Source organism: Patella vulgata, chromosome 4 (assembly GCF_932274485.2).
Source record: "Patella vulgata chromosome 4, xgPatVulg1.2, whole genome shotgun sequence".
Taxonomy (NCBI): Eukaryota; Metazoa; Mollusca; class Gastropoda; family Patellidae; genus Patella; species Patella vulgata.
The window spans coordinates 63109628-63128441 of NC_065882.2; the positions used below are offsets into that span (position 1 = coordinate 63109628).

General features: G+C 34.9%; 2 protein-coding genes across 5 annotated transcripts; both read right to left on the bottom strand.

The window, feature by feature from the left end:
• Positions 1-793: 793 nt before the first annotated feature.
• On the bottom strand, positions 794-13948 carry LOC126818745 (DEP domain-containing mTOR-interacting protein). Of its 4 annotated transcripts, none has more exons than XM_050546295.2 (10): positions 13067-13948; positions 10767-10960; positions 10019-10197; positions 9144-9264; positions 8502-8677; positions 7484-7645; positions 5674-5823; positions 5308-5378; positions 3758-3862; positions 794-2181 (listed from the first exon to the last, which is right to left on the bottom strand). In XM_050546295.2, exons 2-10 carry the CDS (start codon positions 10835-10837, stop codon positions 2053-2055), a joined length of 1164 nt encoding a protein of 387 aa, XP_050402252.1. In that variant the 5' UTR covers positions 10838-10960; positions 13067-13948; the 3' UTR covers positions 794-2052. The 4 variants fall into 4 exon arrangements, with proteins under 4 accessions (XP_050402252.1, XP_050402253.1, XP_050402251.1 ...); XM_050546296.2 differs by lacking the exon at positions 13067-13948 and adding an exon at positions 11360-11547; XM_050546294.2 differs by lacking the exon at positions 13067-13948 and having other exon boundaries at positions 10767-11547.
• A 208-nt stretch (positions 13949-14156) lies between these two features.
• On the bottom strand, positions 14157-18782 carry LOC126818734 (transcription initiation factor TFIID subunit 2). The gene has a single exon (XM_050546275.1). It carries the CDS (start codon positions 18478-18480, stop codon positions 14809-14811), a length of 3672 nt encoding a protein of 1223 aa, XP_050402232.1. The 5' UTR covers positions 18481-18782; the 3' UTR covers positions 14157-14808.
• Between the last annotated feature and the right edge of the window lie 32 nt (positions 18783-18814).

Sequence of the window (18814 nt, forward strand, 5' to 3'; positions counted from 1 at the left end):
ATATCCACATCCAAATGCTCTCTTCAGAGTAACTAATTTTCATGGATACTATATTTGAAAAGTTGGGTTGCCAACCAGGCACTGAAACATATACCCCCATGAATCAAAACTATACATATCAATTTCAAGCAGATCGAATGATTACTTTTCATAACTTTTCTACAAATTGATCAAGGGGCAATAACTCGGGAAGTGTTCAGAAGTAGCTGAACATGCTCTGGATGCTATGTTTATTGGAAGTTAAACAATTTAGTAAATACATGTATGCCAGGAAAATACAATAGTGACACACAGTGTTGAATAAGTTAATTCACAGATATTTGTTGGCCATGGGAGAAACCCCATCAAAATTCATAGTGGTGACACAATTTTATTGTGGGCACTTCCTGTGTTACCAAAACATTGTAATTATAATATATGAATAAACTATAAACCCTACTGAAATAGGGTGGGTGGGTGCACATCACATCATGAGATCTGTCATTGAGTCAATTTGATGACAAGGAGGAGTAGGGCCGCCTGTCCACCCTCATGGGTTTTATCCGGGTCCTCCCAATGCTAAAGACCCTACGTGTAAGCGAATTAATGAAATAAAATTGAACCATATGTTAGTCCCGAAATGACCTAGTTTATGTTGAGTGGATGTCAAACCCCATTGATTTAAGGCAGAATTATTACTCCCCACCAAAACCTGAGAAGGAAGCTGTCTCTTCACATCCGTTTTTAAGGGGAACTTATTGCTCCTGAGATATCTTTTCTTCCCTTCACAAAACAGCTGGTTGGGATATTTCCACTATAACAAGAATGACAGGTTTGAAATAAATTGATATTTAATTTGCATCTAATAACAAATAAGTTATAAGTCTACAAGTAAGCCAAATTTATAAAGACAACATATTTTAAAAATTTAAATCAATAGATAATCAAAAGTCAGTCATTTCTAGCAGAAAATTAATTAAATTACGTATAACAAGCCATAAACACATGGAATTGCATTAAATCAGACCTGGCTTAATATATGAGATGATGTCAATGAATGATTTGGCACATCATTTGCTCCCAAAACTGGGTGTTAAGTTTTTAAATAAGATGCATTATTCCAGTCTACCCAGCTATATTCTTGTAGCATGGTGTGCATATTTCCACAAATACCAACAGGACATGTTAGAGCTTTACATCAATGATCAATCTGATTAAAACACAGATCCTATTTCTTTTCGTTTTTTATAGTTCAAAATTTTGTTTTACTTGTCTTTACTACACTAGGATCTGGAAGAGTTGTTATATTACCAGCGTTTTGGTTGAAGTCGGGGAATAAGCCAATGAAACAGTCTGTTACGGCGACTTCTTGGCGTGCCATGCACGAAATTGTGGGTAAATCACTAGAAATGCCAATGCTTATTGATTAATCAATGTCTGACGTCATTGGGTCAAAAGCCGCTCATACGACACCTGACACGACCTTCGAGTACAACTTGTCAGATCATATAATGTAGGCCATCGAAAGTACAAAAATAACGAAACGAAATATTGATCTCTATTTTAATCAGATTGATCAATGATTAAACCAGGATGATAATGTGCCCTAAGTCCAACTACTTTGTCACAATATGAATGGAATGATTATTAAATACAACTAATAGCTTGGTCTTTAAGGGTCAACCTTGTTTTGCATTTCACCTTAAAAAAAATCTCGAAAGCAAGATATTAAAAACCAAATACTAATAAAACAAGTCTTCTCATCTATCATACTTATCAATTTCCCCGAAACCCAATGAAACCCAATCATATTCGGCACTTACACAAGTAAATAATGCCGAAATGGAGAATATTTGGTTAAAGCAGAAATTAAATGGACCATTCATTCCATCATTGATGGAAATATCACCCTAAATCTTATAGTCAAATCAACCTCAAAATGGCCAATGACATAATGGCATATACCAATTTGATAAAAAAAAAAACAACAGCCATAGCATTAACTATACATTTTCTACCAATGAGGAAAATTAGTGAAGTTGAATGGAGTATATCGGTTCCACCAATCCCCATCTACCTTTCCTTATAATGTGATAAAACAACCAATGACAAAGAATCTTGTTCCTGTATAAGTTTTCCCACCATTTTGTGATTTTTATTGATAACCTTTTCTCCGTTTACTGAATATATATACTGACGAACCTGAAATAGACACAATTTTTAAGTTAGTTACCATTCTTGGGCATTTCATATACTTGTTCCCAAATTACTGAATCAAAATATACCAACATAATATTAACAAAATAAATACTCATCATTAAGGCTACACAAAATAAATGTCTTGTTTCTCGGGCAACTGACAGCTGAAACTGTAGGGGGGGAGGGCGGTTTATTTTTTTTTTTATCTCATTTATGGCTAGAGGATGGTGCAAAATAAAATTTGCCTATTGTTGAAAATTGTTTGGGCGGGAGGGCGGCCTTGTATTTTTTTTTTTTTTTTAATGAGAAAGTCATTACTTGTCTACGGTTTTGCTTTTAATTATATATTATACATACTTAGAACATAAACCCAAAAATCAAGTCTACTCAAACACTGAACACTGACTGAAAGGAAAATAATTTTCCATATTTAATTCACGTAATGTAGCTTACTAATGGTAATGGTGACAACCATAATTGAAATTGGTTTAAAATAAAATTCCGTACGACTATTAATAGCCGTCCATAATAACGACAATATTTTAAAGAGTAAACCTCTGTCAGCATGTGTATCAAAAATAATCATCACGGTAAACGACACTGCGATCTAAATCTAGTATCGCTGGTTTATAATGATTGACCTAATTCCAACCAATGTCACGTGTCATCGGGATATGACTGTTTCTCAGATTATTCGGTGTGTTTCTCAGGATATTCGGTGTTCTATCTGGGGTTTATATCGAATGACTATTTAAATTTAACTAACAACTCGTCAGTAAAACCATCAAATGTGTAATCCAATTATTATTTTCCGGATTATCAAAACTGCCGTTAAATGTGCTAATGACCCAGATTCTGACTAAGGTATGGTGACTATCATCGTATCGTATTCGTAGCCACAAGTTATAATAATTAACCTGTTCTACGATTCATTGTTTTATAAGTAGGATTTTTTCAAACATGGACCGACTGAAGCCGGCAATAATGAGCCGATTAAGATCGAATGATTGAAATACATTGCATTGTTGTCAATGACTTTCGATGTTTAACACGAATCAAATTCTAGTTCACAAGGGGAGGTAATTAAAATCACGTGATACAAAAATGGAGGTTCTTTCGATATCAATAAAAAAAAGACCCGTAAATGAGCGTTTACATCTGAATCAGTTTAATACATTTGAATGGATATTCACGCATGGGGCATGTAGATACATGCAGCATATTTTTTTTATGACTTGCTTATCGATGTTCGGGCGGGCGTTACATATTTTTTATTTTTCATCAAGACTAGTAAATAGGCCGCACGCGCAACCAATTTTGCGTGCGGGCGGTGCCCGAGAAACAACTTATTTTATTTGTGTTGCCTAAAATAGTGCATTAGCTCGGTCTACAATAATTTTCAGACATTTACAATGATGTTTGGTTACGTAAGATCCTTAGACTCGTAACCAAATATATCCGCAGTCAAAGGATAGGTTTTTTACATAGGCTAAGCATGTTCCCCAATCCCACTCAGATATAATGAATAAAAATTTTGTTTAAAATTTCCCATCCTATATGCCTGTGACTTATTACTAACCTTTATTCCTGCAGCAGCTGCTGGGCCATTAGGATCAAGTGTTTGAACATAGGTAGGTCCATCTCCTCTAATGACAAAACCATAACCAATTCCATCACTTAATATCTAAAAATATATAATACATACATGTTCTATTAATCAGCGATTGTCGTTGATATTTAAAAGTAATTTTTGTATAACAATGTCATATGAAGTCTGCTTTTTGTATGTGGTTATTTAACCATATGTTATATTTATAGCACCGCTTTCATGAGTTAACAGGTTTAACCACAGAGATAGTAGGCCGAGGTGTTAAACCTGTTAACAAATGAAGATTGCTATAAATGACTTGTAAAATGGAATGAAAATGAAATGAAATGGAGTTTAACGTCCTACTGTTCTGCTCCTAACCTGGGCTAATGAAGACGGGCATACGCCATACGGCCTACTCTTATATCGAATTCCAACTGCCAAGGGATCTTTTACGTGCACGCCAATGTGTACACGGGACCTCGGTTTTTCGTACCATCCGAACGACTAGACAGCTTTCCTTGTCAGCCCCTCCGTCCTGCATCACTGACAAGGGAGAACCACGCCGGAAAATCTGGATGAACTTTCTCGGCCAATGCAGGGATCGAACACCCGACCTCCAGGCTAGCGAGCTAGCGTCTTACCCACTTAGCTGCGTGATCCCCAAATGACTTGTAACATTGACACCTGCCCAACATGCTCTTGTTATTGCACAGAAAACCCACCCCACTTCTCTATAACATTAACAATATCTAGTCATTGCATAGTTAAGCTCTACTCAATCTACTAGAGATAAACAATCTGCTTATTCATCAAAAAGAACAAAGGAAGATTCTCCGTCCAAGTTACAAATAAACATGTTACATGGTAATTAAACAATATATAAACATGTTACATGGTTATTAAACAATATATAAACCTGTTACATGGTTTTTGTTATTATATCAAATTATAAAGTGGTATGAGGTTGTTATACCCCACATAATACTGGTAAAGGTTATAATGTAACATATAGACTGGGTACAGGTTGATGCATCACATACTTCTGTACTAATTTGATATATGCCACACATAAGCCTATAATGTCACAAATACCAGTAGAGTCGGTACAAGTTGATTCATATATACTCTGTACTAGGTTGTTATATGCCACATATAAACCTGGTAAAGGTTATAATCATTCTGCACACGAAGATCCATCTACTTCATACTTCGAGAATAAATCTCTGTCCTAAATGGCTGCCATATCCATGCCATGTTTTGAAATGTAATTCGACTCTGTTTCACATCTGGCATACACACAAAGACTAAAAAAACCTATTCAATTCCATGATATGGAAGCAGAATAAATACTTCTCAAAATTCTTGAGGTATATTTAGTGTTTTCGCCTAAAGTTCTTAATTTAGGATTCAGGACTTAAAATGTAGGTCAACTGACTAGCTTAGTGTCTGTTCTCAAGCGGAGCTAACTGTAGACTAGACAGGCAGCCTAAGTTTAGTATGGTTTATAATGTCACATATACTCATTTAGCATTTGTTACCTTAATTTTTTGTCGTATATATGGAGCATTGGGATCCTCTAGTTCACTCACAGATACTTGACGCACTAACACTAGGGAAAAAAAAATTAATAAACAATTGCAGACTTGATTATATCTGGGTAAATATACATATATTGCAATAGTACAGCAATTAAATTAAATGACAGAGTTACCCCAAATGGACTTAATGGACAGAATTTACCTGGTTTTGAGCCAAGACTTAAAATTCTAGACTTATTAACAGATTTTGAATCAAGCATGTTCTAATTTGCAAGTTTTCACCATATTCTTTGGTTATTTAAAGTTTTATATTTATTTCATAAAAATTATAACTTCATGTTGTCTAGATATATATTAATCTGTTACCTGATTTTGGTTCAAGTATTCCATTACTATCTGGTTCGGAACAAGTTTCACTAGATTCTGATGATTGGCTGAATTGTAAGGAGTCATGTTGATCTGGACTACCACTGGATGATTGCGTGATAGATTCTTGCCGTGGTCTCACAAGAGTTACTAAAATTAATAATTGATTTAAAAATAAATCAACTTTTGTGATTAAGAGGATTTCCAGAACCAGTCTTACTTTCAATCTCTATTGACTAAAATCAAAGTACATGCCAGACTTCTTGCATCCTTGAAATATGTAAATAACTCTTTAAAATATGATGAAGATAATACAAACTGTGTAAAGTTCTTTCTTATACCTTATAAAACAATGGCACTAAAATTATAAAAAATCCCATTGAGGGCTATCCTATAATGTTTTCAAACAAGCCAACAGTGAGGCTGATGTCCCCCGCCGAAATAGGAAAATAATTAGAGGACACATATAAATTTATCACAAATTATCTTTTACAAAGTATTGAACAATCAAACAGTATATCTTTACTTATAGTCTAAGCATACAATGTTTTTGATGGAATAATTATAGCATATTAAGGGGAAAACATGCTCTATGCCTACAGATCTAGAGTTTAGTTGTATCAACGGGTCTATTTTCCATCTTGCTGCAAGTTGTGCAAAGTTCACTGTTTTCTTTCTGTCATTAAATGTCAATCGAAAGGCGGGGGACAATAAGCATGAACATTTACTCAATTCGAAGATCAACCAATCAAATTGTTTATCTCTGCTTACCATAAGCGGAACGGACAGACAGACAAACAGACAGACGGATGAACCCATTTTAATAGTTCCCTGCTTTCTTCGAAAGGCGGGGGACAATCAAAGTAGGAGAGTTATTGTTTTCCAAAGTCTCGACCAATCAAATTGCGTATCGCTCTGCTTACCCTGAGCAGAAAATGCTCATTATCAAACTTAGTCAAGGTATTACTGTAATGAAACTATACACCAAGTTTCATCAATCTCACTTAATTAGAACTAAAGTTATCGTGTCCCAAAGCATCAACCAATCAAATTGCTTATCTCTGCTTACCCTAAGCGGAAAATGCTCATCTTCGAACTCCATCAAGGCATTGACCTAATCAACACATACACCAAGTTTGAACATTCTAGCTCAATTAGGAAGAGAGTTATCGTGCCCCAAAGTATCAACCAATCAAATTGCTTATCTCTGCTTAACCTAAGCGGAAAATGCTCATCTTCGAACTCCATCAAGGCATTGACCTAATAAACACATACACCAAGTTTGAACATTCTAGCTCAATTAAAAGTTATCGTGTCCCAAAGCATCAACCAATCAAATTGCTTATCTCTGCTTACCCTAAGCGGAAAATGCTCATCTTCGAACTCCATCAAGGCATTGACCTAATCAACACATACACCAAGTTTGAACATTCTAGCCCAGTTAGGAAGAGAGTTATCATGTCCCAAAGCATCAACCAATCAAATTGCTTATCTCTGCTTACCCTAAGCGGAAAATGCTCATCTTCGAACTCCATCAAGGCATTGACCTAATAAACACATACACCAAGTTTGAACATTCTAGCTCAATTAGGAAGAGAGTTATTGTGTCCCAAAAAGTGTGACGGACAGACAGACGGACAGACAGACAGACAGACAGACGGACGAACCCATTTTAATAGTCCCCTGCTTTCTTCGAAAGGCGGGGGACAAAAAAAGATTGTACAAAGTTTAAAGTAAATGGGGGGTAAACTGTGGAGCTACAACGGCAGGTGATAAAGATTGCCCCACATTCAATGTAAAGGTCACTTACTATCACTGTATGCTGAGATTTTATTGGAGCTGCTACTACTACTGTAAGATCGATTATTGTTTCTCTTTAAACGGAAGATATCAGACAGAAGGTATGCCTGATTAAAATCTAGACAGAACTGATATCTATACTGACCATCACGGAAATGGTAATCATCAGTAACTGAAAATATACAGATACATTTAATTAAATGCTGGGGTATCATGTCACTTTACTAATAAGTGACGATGACCTCAGTTCTTTGTGTTTTTCGAAATAAAATATTCACAAATTCTTATCAACCCTTCACACACTAGGTATGAACTGTGATTGATAGAATTCATTCGAAAATTCTGTTAGTCCCTCATCATTTACATCAACCACTATTATCCTGATAATTACATTTACAATGTAAGAAAGAAATATTCCTCATACAAATACATCCTGGTTCCCTTACTACAGACTCCCATACCACAGGTGTATGGGCCGATTTACCAGATAGAGACCAATTAAAAATCTGTTATAACGGTGTAACAGTGATATATTCGAACATCTTTTTTAAATCGGATAATAATTGTGACCTCTAGAGGTGTCCACATGCTAAAAAAAGTGATTTTTTGTACAATCAGGGGCCATAATCCATGAAGCTATGGTCCGATACATGCCAATATCGAAAGGAAGAGAGAGAGAGAGAGTTTAACATCCACTCAACACAAACTAGATCATTTCGGGACTTACATACGGCACAATTTTATTTCAATAATTATATTGCTAGTAGGGGCCTTTTGCACAACCCACAAGGTTAGGAAGGCGACCCTACTCCTTGTCACATACAAGCTTGGGATCAGAGATAAAGAAAGTGTTAGGCCAAAGAGCACATAAGATTACAATAGTTAAATATACATTTCAATGAGGTTTCTCTGGTGAATCTAGTAAAATGAAGTCTTTTTGTGTAAGGAGATAAACTAGCTAGAAAAAAATTAGCTTTGACTACATTAAAGGACTTCCTTTTCCTGCTAAACAGGATGAATTTGTTTACCATGTTTGATTATCTCACTCTCTAATAACTCTCTTCCCTCTTTTACTGATTGATCTCGACTATATGTCTCTTCATTCTCCATCATCCAGTTGACAAAATTATAACCAGTGAAAGCATCTCGATATAATCGTCCAGAATCGTTAAAATCTTTCATTATATCACTTCTTTTTCTTATTCTACAAAATATTCAAAATAAAGGTCTTATTTACAAAATAATATGTCCTTCTGAAATAATAAAAACAAATTTGCAGTCAAAATAAATATACAACTATGTATATACATTTTATTTGTATAAAATTACATTTTATTTGTATAAAATTAACATTTTATTTGTATAAAATTAACATTTTATTTGTATAAAATTTAATTTATATTTGTATAAAATTTACTTTTTTTTGTATAAAATTTGCTTTTTATCTGTATAAAATTTGCTTTTTATCTGTACAAAATTAACTTTTTTTTGCATAAAGTTAACTTGTTATCTGTATTAAATTAAATTTGTATTTGTATAAAATTTACCTTTTAACCATAGAAATATATACTGTATATATTTCTATGTTTTAACCTACTAACATCTTAAAATTCATCTGCATAAAATGTACTTATTAGCATAAAATATTATCTTATCCTAATAAAACTTACTTCTGATAGACACGAAGACCTGTATAAAAAGATCGTAAATCCCTGTCTATGGAGTAAGTATTGTCATCTCGACGAAATCTGTAGAATAATTTCTCATCTTTAAATAGGTGATCATCACAAACTACAATCAAATATTCAAAATAAAAACAGGATGTTTTCACTACCGGTAGTCAGTTTTGCAAGTCTGGATTAAGACGGGTAACCCATTTATATAGACTAATAATACTTATACAACATGCTCAAAAGCTGAAAAGAGGTGATTTTTATTGCCAATGTGAACCATATACACACAAATGCTTTCAATACCACACTGAGGTCTTTAACAGGTACCCCATATCCCATTGTATGTGCTAAATTTAAAATCATTGTTAACAAATGCCACAGAGCAATTTTGGACCAGGAACTGGACCCCAACTGCTACTCATCTCGTTCTTCTTCTTGGAGGCAACACTTCCTGGTCCGTATAGTATGAACCCTGTACTAAGCTCTAAAAGTAATAAAGTGAACAAATAATTTTATTCTGCTCAATGCATAATATTTAAAAAAATGATATTCAGAAATTTGTGCTGTATAATGTTCACATGGTTTCACAAGTCTGAACAAGTAACTCTAAAATTTGCAATCAAAACATGTCAAATGAACAAACTATGTGAATTTGAAAACAATTGACAAGTAGGCCTACTGAAAAAAGTTTCATGAACCAATTGAGGCAGATGACAACATTAAATGTGGATGTATAAGAATGATAATTTCTGATTTTTAAAAGCAAATGCACATTAATTTTAGTAGAAAACTTCCCAATTTAAGGACTATAAATTGGCAGAAATATAAGATTTGAGCAAAAATTATTTTTTGATATTGAAAGAAAAACTAACCATGGTGGATTATGTGATTTTCTTGTAATGTTCTCATGGCTGTAACAGCAGCCTCCCTTGAATGTATATGCCTTGATTTCAGCAACCAATCCACAACTTCTTGTCCAACAAAACATGATTTATATGTACGTAAATGGTACTTTCTATTGCCAATCAAACCTTGAGCCCCCATTTCAAATCTAGATTATAAAAATTTACAGTTGAAGTTGTTAATACTCAAATTCAAACCATAAAAGTATATTATTTGGTTTATTTTTGAAATCCTCGCTAGTAGTAAATGGGTTGGCAACTTTAAAACTAACCAGCAATACCATTAATCCCCAAGTACACCTACTGGAGAGAGAGAGAGAGAGAGAGAGAGAGTTTAACATCCACTCAACACAAACTAGGTCATCTCGGGAGTAACATATGGTTAAATTTTATTTCATTAAATTGCTTGTGTATAGGGGTCTTTAGCAGTGGGGGGCACCAGAGGACCTGGAGAAAACTCACGAGTTGGACAGGCGACCCTACACCTTGTCAGGTAGAAGTGGGGAATCGAAATCATGCCAATGACAGACCTTATGATCCAATGCGCACACGTTAACAATTCGGCCACCCAACCATTCAATACCGTACCACAAAAAACATGAAAAATGAAATTAATTTGCATGCAAACTTTTCAAATTTTGAAGAGAAAGCCCTGGTCAATGCTATTTATATATGGCCTTAAACTTAGTATATAAAAGTACAAAATAACCATAATTACCTGAGTTGTTCTCCTATCAGGAAAATTTCTGGTTTTGTTGACGATGTGGATTTTGTTCTAATTCTCTGCATTTTAAATACTCATGTACATGTAGTACAGTAATTGGGTAAAAATTTCCTTCCAAGTTCATTCAACTATCACCAATGTAATCCAAATGTGTGTCAATATCACAGGAAACATTTATATGACAATCACTGCAGATAAAATAAATACAAATGATAATGTCTTAAGCATATTGTCAAATATTGCACATACAATTTTTGCCGGATTTAAACGCCCGCCAACAATAAAACTGGTTGATATAATAAATATCACAAAAAAATATTACAAAAAAACTCTGAATAAAACATTTTTCTTTCAGTAAAAATCCACACAATTCTATATCCACTTGATAAAGATGTTTTTAAATGAAAAGGCCAATGTATAATTTCCAACTTATAATGTCTGCATTTTAAAACCACTGATAAGATATTTCATTGTTTTTAAACTTCCAGTTATCAATTGCGATTTTGTTTGACATAGATGACCTTATCAGTTATATTCAATATATCATGAACTGTGACCTATTGATATTTGATATTAAAGCCCCTCACCCAATCCCCCTTGTCTTATAAAGAATCCAGACCACTGCACCAATAAAAAGGATCTATTTTTAAACTTAAAGTGATAACAAGTGCATTTATATGTTAAATATCAGAAATTACTTCCTTATCCCATTATTGAATCATTTCCTAATCTTCAATACATCAATTCTTACACAAAATACATATACTGGTAATAATTTTGTGTTAATTTCAGTTTAAACATAAATTTGTCATAATATATGAACCCAAATGTCAATGTAGATCTAAAATCATTATCAACAATATCTGTAGAAATGTTTTTTAAAAAATCCACTATGAACTATGTTGCAAGCTTTACACATAAAAGTACAATTGGAAAGATAATTTACAATATAAAATTTTGAAATTCAAATGAACAATGAACAATTTCAACAAGTTTTAAAAAATTGATGTTGAGGAACGTCTGTCCTATATCGAGTTCACAAGATATTAAATAATGTGTGAATATCTGTAATCAAAAAAGTTGGGATTACGATTAAGGCCCCTATGAACAATCCTACCAGGTTTTGTCCGATATTGTGTTCATGAAGTCAACTCTGAAGTCAGACACATCTGTTGAAAATGAATTCGAACTTCTTAATCCAAAATAGTTAATTTAGTAGCCTAGTTATCAGAAATAATTAATATTTGATAGGCTTCTTTTTAGCACTAACATGTAGAGGCAATCAAATGATAAGTTTGGAGGAGCCACGGTAGCTAAGTGAGTAAGACACTGGTTCGCTAGCCTGGAGGTCGCGGGTTGGCTCCCAGTGTTGTCCGAGAAAGTTCATCAGGATTTTCCGGCAGCTGTCTAGTTGTTTGGATGAGACGAAAAAGCGAGGCATGCACATAAAACATCCCTTGGCAGTTTGATTTTGATATAAGAGAAGGCCGTAGTGCTGCTGGCCAGGCAAAATTTCCCTCATAGCACACTGCATGGTGAATGCCCGTCTCCATTAGCCCAGTCGGAGCAGAATAGTAGGACGATAAACCCCATTTCATTTCATGATAAGTTTGGCTGTTCTGCGAAAATGACCAAGGGCAGTAACTGTCAGAGTAGTTATCATTCACTTATAAATACACATAATGTACATACAAATGTCTAAAGTGTCCAGAAAAGAATCTATATAATCAAAGGCAATAACACTAAACATTAATCATCAAAAAGTGTTAAATTCTAAAAGTATCTTTCTCTCTCTCATTAACATATAAACACTGTGTATTAATTTCATGTCAATAAATGATAACTTCAGCTTATAGAGCATCCACAAGATACTTTGAAATGATCAGGGGCAATAATCCTGACAATAATTATTGAGAATTGCTGAAAATCTACAGAATATAAAATTCAAAAAGATTTTAATTTAAGCCTCTACAGTGTCCATAATCAATTAAGACTGACGGGTGGACACACAGGGGTGTACTGGTACAACCGCAATACAAATCACACTTTGCCTTGAATAATGTGTAGGTCAGATACGGTATTAATACTTATATAGCCAAGACTATTGGGATTCAAATGATTTGATGAATTTTCCTCTTTAAATATCTATATAAGATATCAATATTATAATTAGGTTGGGTACGATATCAATATAGGTCACTAATTCAATATATTAATCTACATTAAAATATCTAAAGTAAACAACAGACAACAATATGTCATCATAGACGTATATTTCACAACATCATACTCACCTAACCATCCCTTTCACAACATCATCCTCATCTACCAGATTAATATCTTAACTATCCCTTTTAGAGTTAGATGAAAATTTCTCTCACCCAATTTACAGCTAGGGAGACAATTGTACAATATGTTTTAGCCATGTTATCCATCGAACTAAAATTCAGTTCTAACAAAGGCTACATAAAAGGTCAAAGTCCATATCTTCTAAACTTAGACACATCTTAGACAAATTCTCTCCAAAATACTTTTTCAAAACGGAGGTAGACATTGACCAGAAGATTTAAATATAAGAGGCAGTTTAATGGAGTCAGGGTTTTGTTATTATTAACATCCTACGTTTCAGTGATGTGCTATGAAGGATACAGGAAATTTGGCCTGGACAATGGCGCTTAACGTAGATGCCAATGATGGCATTTTATGGCAAGCTCCCCTCCCTGCACCACTCACATTATAGGGGTAGAGCTCAACGGAAAATCCTAAAGAACTTTCTCAGCGAACACCCAGACACCTGAGACCTTCTGGTTAGTGACCGAGCACCTTACACCACAACTTGCGTAATGTTGACTTGTGCTTTTTTAGCAGGAGCTTCTGTATTCAATGTTTGGTGTCAAACTATTTTTGACAAGTTGTTCAAATCGGTTGAGAATCATCAAAATATATTGGGTTTCTACTGTTGTGTAGTTTAAAATGGTCCATTTAGTTCAGATAAAGAGTGTTGGGTTTAAAACTGATTACTTTCACTAGTTAAGTAATTATTAAATTATGCCATAATAGGAACCAGAAACATTAAATTCAGAAACTCCCACTAAAACAGCACAATTAAATGATACCTAAGTTGTAGTGTTACCAACTAAGCTACCATACATGTAGCTTGCGCTGAACAGATTTTTTGGGAAGCTAAATAATACCAAAATGCCATTATTTATAGATGGTAATCATCAGTCCAAAGGGCCCCTCCTAAATGCCAACATGGGTAAAGACTGAATTTGGCTGTATTTTGGCCTTGGATTGATTCATGGGCCCAAAATTTTGCAATCAAGCAAATAGAACAGGTTCCTCAATGTTGTGTTATGCTCATTTCAAAAATAATCAATTAAATTAAAGTAACATATTTCAGATGATTTATTACCTGACAAATCAATGAGTTAAAACACATGATAATAAAATTAGGTTTATACTGCCTATCATCTCAAAACAAAACAATTATTATCTAGAAGTTATTCATACTTAAATCATATAATACTTATCACTAATCAAATTTTCTCAAAGCAGTATGAAATAATCTTAACCTCATCCACTCATTCTTTTCAGAAAGCATGCATACATCATGTAGTGTTTTGAATACAGTGCTTGAAACAAAATATTGCTCACTTAAATCAGTTTGTATTTTTTAATCAGCAAACAACATTAAAACTGATCATCTGTCATAAAAAGTATGGATTGTTATTCCTTGCTGGGCTTTCATATAAGCAATAAAGAAATAAAAAAGAAAGTTTTAGGACAGCAATTGACTTATTCTTTTCAAATTAAGTGGAGCTGTCTTTTATTAGCTCTTTTCCCTTTTTTTTAACACTGTAATTTTAATATTTCTCAATTAGAATACACCAATGAAAACAATAACAAAACAACTGATTACTTCTGTGAAAACCAAATAGTACTTAAGAATATTTGTAAACACAGATCAAGCAATGACTTACAATTAAATGTTACATAATTCTCATACACAACAGTTAAATTATTCTTTGTAACTTTACATAACTTCAAATTCGGGGGATGAAGGGGGACTTTTTAGAGTAGTTAAAGGGGCCAGATTACTGTTTGATTGTTCACTTTCTCTTTGTTCTGAACTAGCGCGATCTTTGGACATTTTTTCTTCATCTCGTGATTTATCATGTCTATGTTTATGCTTGTGTTTGTGTTTATTCTTTTTCTTCTTCTTTTTTGATTTATGCGACTTGCTGGAACTCTCTCCACTCATCAAAGGAACAGAGCCAACTGGTGTCCGAGACAAGTCCAACGGAAGGGGTGTACTAGGTCCAGACAAATTACACAGAATATCAACAGACTGGCTGCTTTGTGCTGCCGGTGTTGCCACTGACTGTGAAGACTGACTATGTGTTGGAGAACTGGAATCTTCGCTGAGATGGCTTCTATCATCTTGAGCTTCACTTGGCTGTTTCTGAATGACCTTCGACTTTTGACCCTCTTCATCTAATTTAATCTGCTTAGATGGATTTGATTCAGAAGCTTGAGAATTATCCATACTTCCTGCACGAACAAATTCAACAAATGAAGACTCAAACTTGGACTTTACCTCTAGAAGGGGTGAATCTGCTTTCCTTTTCTGACCAGATTTCTCAACATCTGTTCCAAATGCAGCTCGCTTGACATTTTCTTCTACTTCTAGTTCGTCCTCAAACATCTGGTCCTGAAGTTTCTCTGGAACCACTGACGGATTCAACATAGTTGTTCTTTGCTTGAGATTAAGAACCATCATATTTTCTGGAATGGGTAAACAAAAGGGTCGAGTACGGCCATACAGTGTGTGGTATAGGTCTGTGACGCCACATCTGAGACGACTGTCCGAACACAAGAGAGAGTTCATCAAATTCCACAACCTGTCCACTAATTCTGTAGTATTCATGGGGCTGTACTCACCTTTTTTGAAAGGTGGGTTGTCTACGAACATCATCAAGACAGTATGACGAATAAACGGATCGGGATCATACTCTACCAAATCCAATAACCAATCAAACATAATCTGATTTGATTCAGATCGAACAAAATCAACCAAACATGATAAAGCAGCAACACGAACATCACGGAAAACACCATATGTTGCGTAACACTGGAATATTTCAGAATCATTGGGTAGATGGCCATATTTCTGCATTGTTCTAATTAATTTGATACAACTGACTGTTACAGTGTGTCGATAACAAGGGAGAAGTTTCTCCAGATTCAGACATCGGGTACATTCTTCTAAGATCAATTTCATGTCTGCGCTAAGATATTCTGTACTAATACCCTGACTTGAGACAGTTACCGTAGCAACTGCTGGTGTGATGGTCAGACTCAGCGCCTCAATTAATGCAGCCCTGTAATAATTATCTGAATACTTATTCTTACTGTTGTCATTGTACTTGAACAAATCCATCAGAAATTTCATTACTTCCATTGGACATATATTGTGAATATTTCTCAGTCTTGCCATTGCTTTTGGCATCGTTTTCAGCAAATAATAATGCTGAAAGTTGTTGAAATTGTTTTGACGAATGATGGATGGACAAGAATGAGATCCAAATGTTTTCCTAAATATGGTCATCATTGCTGGAGGCCCTGCCCAATTACTAACCATAGAGTTCGCTACACTAGCCAAACATTCACATGCATCAAGTCTAATTCTGTAGTAACAAGAGTCGTTTTCAATAGTGTCAGTTAAAGCAAGCCGTGTTGCTGGTGTTCCATACTTGTATAGAGCATCAATTGCCTCTTTCTGTGCAACAACATCGCGTTCATAACGTAACTGATACTGCCACATGTAATCTGGCTGCTCCCAAGCACACTGACGTAAAGTATTCAATTCAGGGTCGACTCTGAGCCATAAAACTGGAGAATCAGCATCCATGGCACTAAGATCCATATCAACCTCTTCTCCGGTCATCAATGGAATCTTTTTCTTCTTATTTCTACGACTTTTGGAATGACATGTAATTTCAAATTTAGTTTTATTTTCCTCAATTTTAAACGTGTGATTAAACGATCCATCTAATTCTTGAATAGTTACTGTAAGCGGCCCAACATATTTCAACGCACCTTTCACACTGTTATCTTGCTTGATCTCAAGTTCAACAACATTCCGTTTACGATTGAAAACAAAGTTACCATAAAATCGCGCACATCCACTTTGGTAAACCCATTGTTCTAGAAACGGCAAGATGTCCTTCCCAGTTACGGTGGAGATGATCTTTGAGAAGGAACTTGTTGATAAAAGCATATTCACCCAGGTGTTACTAACATATTTTTGTTGCGATGCATTGTAAGCTAAGGACAGTAGCTTATTTAAGGCCTGAAGCAATAACTCTGTTCCAATTCGAAATTCTAAAATTCTCATAACTAACATTGCCTTTTGGCTGAACATGGTTGCATGCCGTGGAGAAACTGTGTGGGAATTTTTAGCAGAGAAATGTAGGTTTGATTCTTTTTTTGTTGGATCAAGGACAATTCCACCAACTTTATTTTCATGCTCAGAGACTTCCTTAAGCTTTCGTGCAATAACATATCGGAACTCATTGTTACCAAACGTTTTTTTGATGAACAGCATAGAAAGATACCCAGCGATACCTTTGGGTAACCATGCATCTGACCAAGTATGCATAGATATAAATGTACCAAAAAACTGCTGTGCTACTGCTTTTGCCATAAGTGTTCTTGTCATAAAAGTCTGATCAATGATGCGAGAGGAGTGCAGAAGATTTGTGCTGAATATTGTCATGGTGGCATATGACATTGCATCTGCATAACTTTCATCAACAAAAACTTGTTTGTAGTAAGAATATGGATAACGACTTGATAATAATTCTTCATAGAATTCAAAAGCTTCATGGATATAACTTGTCGTATGTTTAAGGATTCCACTCAAATGTGGAAGACAAAAATGAGTAACTTCATGCATGTTTGGATCTACGAAAATCTCAAAAGGACCAATAGCAATAGCGATGTTTGGAGCACTGACAGGTGTAGACATGTAATAATGAAAAGTTTTCTTCATAAGACATGGACTATAGACAGCCTCAATCAAGTCCCCACACGATACAGCTGTCATATCACGATCCACTGTTATTTCAATTTTCCAGGTACACGGTTCACAATAAGAATCAATGCAAGGAAACCAGAGTCTGGAGGAGTTTTCATGGCCATAGGTGAACATGTGTGCTCCAATATCTGCCATGTCACCAGACATTTCAGGTACAACGAAATGAATTCCGCCTTTTGGATCTTCCAAAGAATATTCAATACACAATCGAAATGGACGCAGTTCAGCAATCAGTGGGTGTGTCTCTGGAGGTAATTTAATTGTAACTTCCCCATTTACACTGTCTGCATCTACAGCACTCATTGCAGACAAGTGACAATTTTGGAAAAAGTCCAGATTCCTTTGCTTGGCTTCACCCTGGCAAATTTCTTGTGTTGGGTCATTGTAGAGGAAAGCTGCTTCCCATTGGTCATTTATGCAGATGCGATAAATACGACCTTGTTTAAAATTGATTTTTAAACGTTTCAAATCTGCACGAAGTGGATGAATGGTCAGATCAACATAACCAATAATAGATTTCTTCTCAAAGTTCACTCCTGTTAGACAGATTTTCTGATGAGATAGTTTATAGGGTCTTTGATTATCAGTTTTGTTGTCCTTCTTCATGATGGGAGTGAAAATAAAAACCCTTTAGTATTAGTAGACACGTTAAATTATCCCTCGATGGGCAGCATGATTTTGACTGCAGCCCAGACAGTCAGTCAGCACTGCAGGGACCAGACAGGCTAATGAATATACTGGAACTGGACCTTCATATATGATATATGTACATCATGCGTAGGTTCATTTCAACGTTTAGATATTATATTATTGTCCTTTGTTGATAATTTCTGAATGTTGTACAACCTATATTATTGTTTAAATGTTTATTTTTTTCTGTCTCAAGTGTGGTGTTTACATTTTGCCGGTAAAACTCACACGCTTCGTGGCGCTACAAACG

Excerpts from the sequence above, each read along its gene's own strand:
- LOC126818734 (XM_050546275.1), bottom strand. The coding sequence starts at position 18,480 with ATGAAGAAGGACAACAAAACTGATAATCAAAGACCCTATAAACTATCT.
- LOC126818745 (XM_050546295.2), bottom strand. The coding sequence starts at position 10,837 with ATGCAGAGAATTAGAACAAAATCCACATCGTCAACAAAACCAGAAATT. Across the intron at positions 7,646-8,501 it reads GAGTGAGATAATCAAACATG|TTACTGATGATTACCATTTC; the intron begins GTAAACAAATTC and ends GTATATTTTCAG. Across the intron at positions 5,379-5,673 it reads AATACTTGAACCAAAATCAG|TGTTAGTGCGTCAAGTATCT; the intron begins GTAACAGATTAA and ends TTTTTTCCCTAG.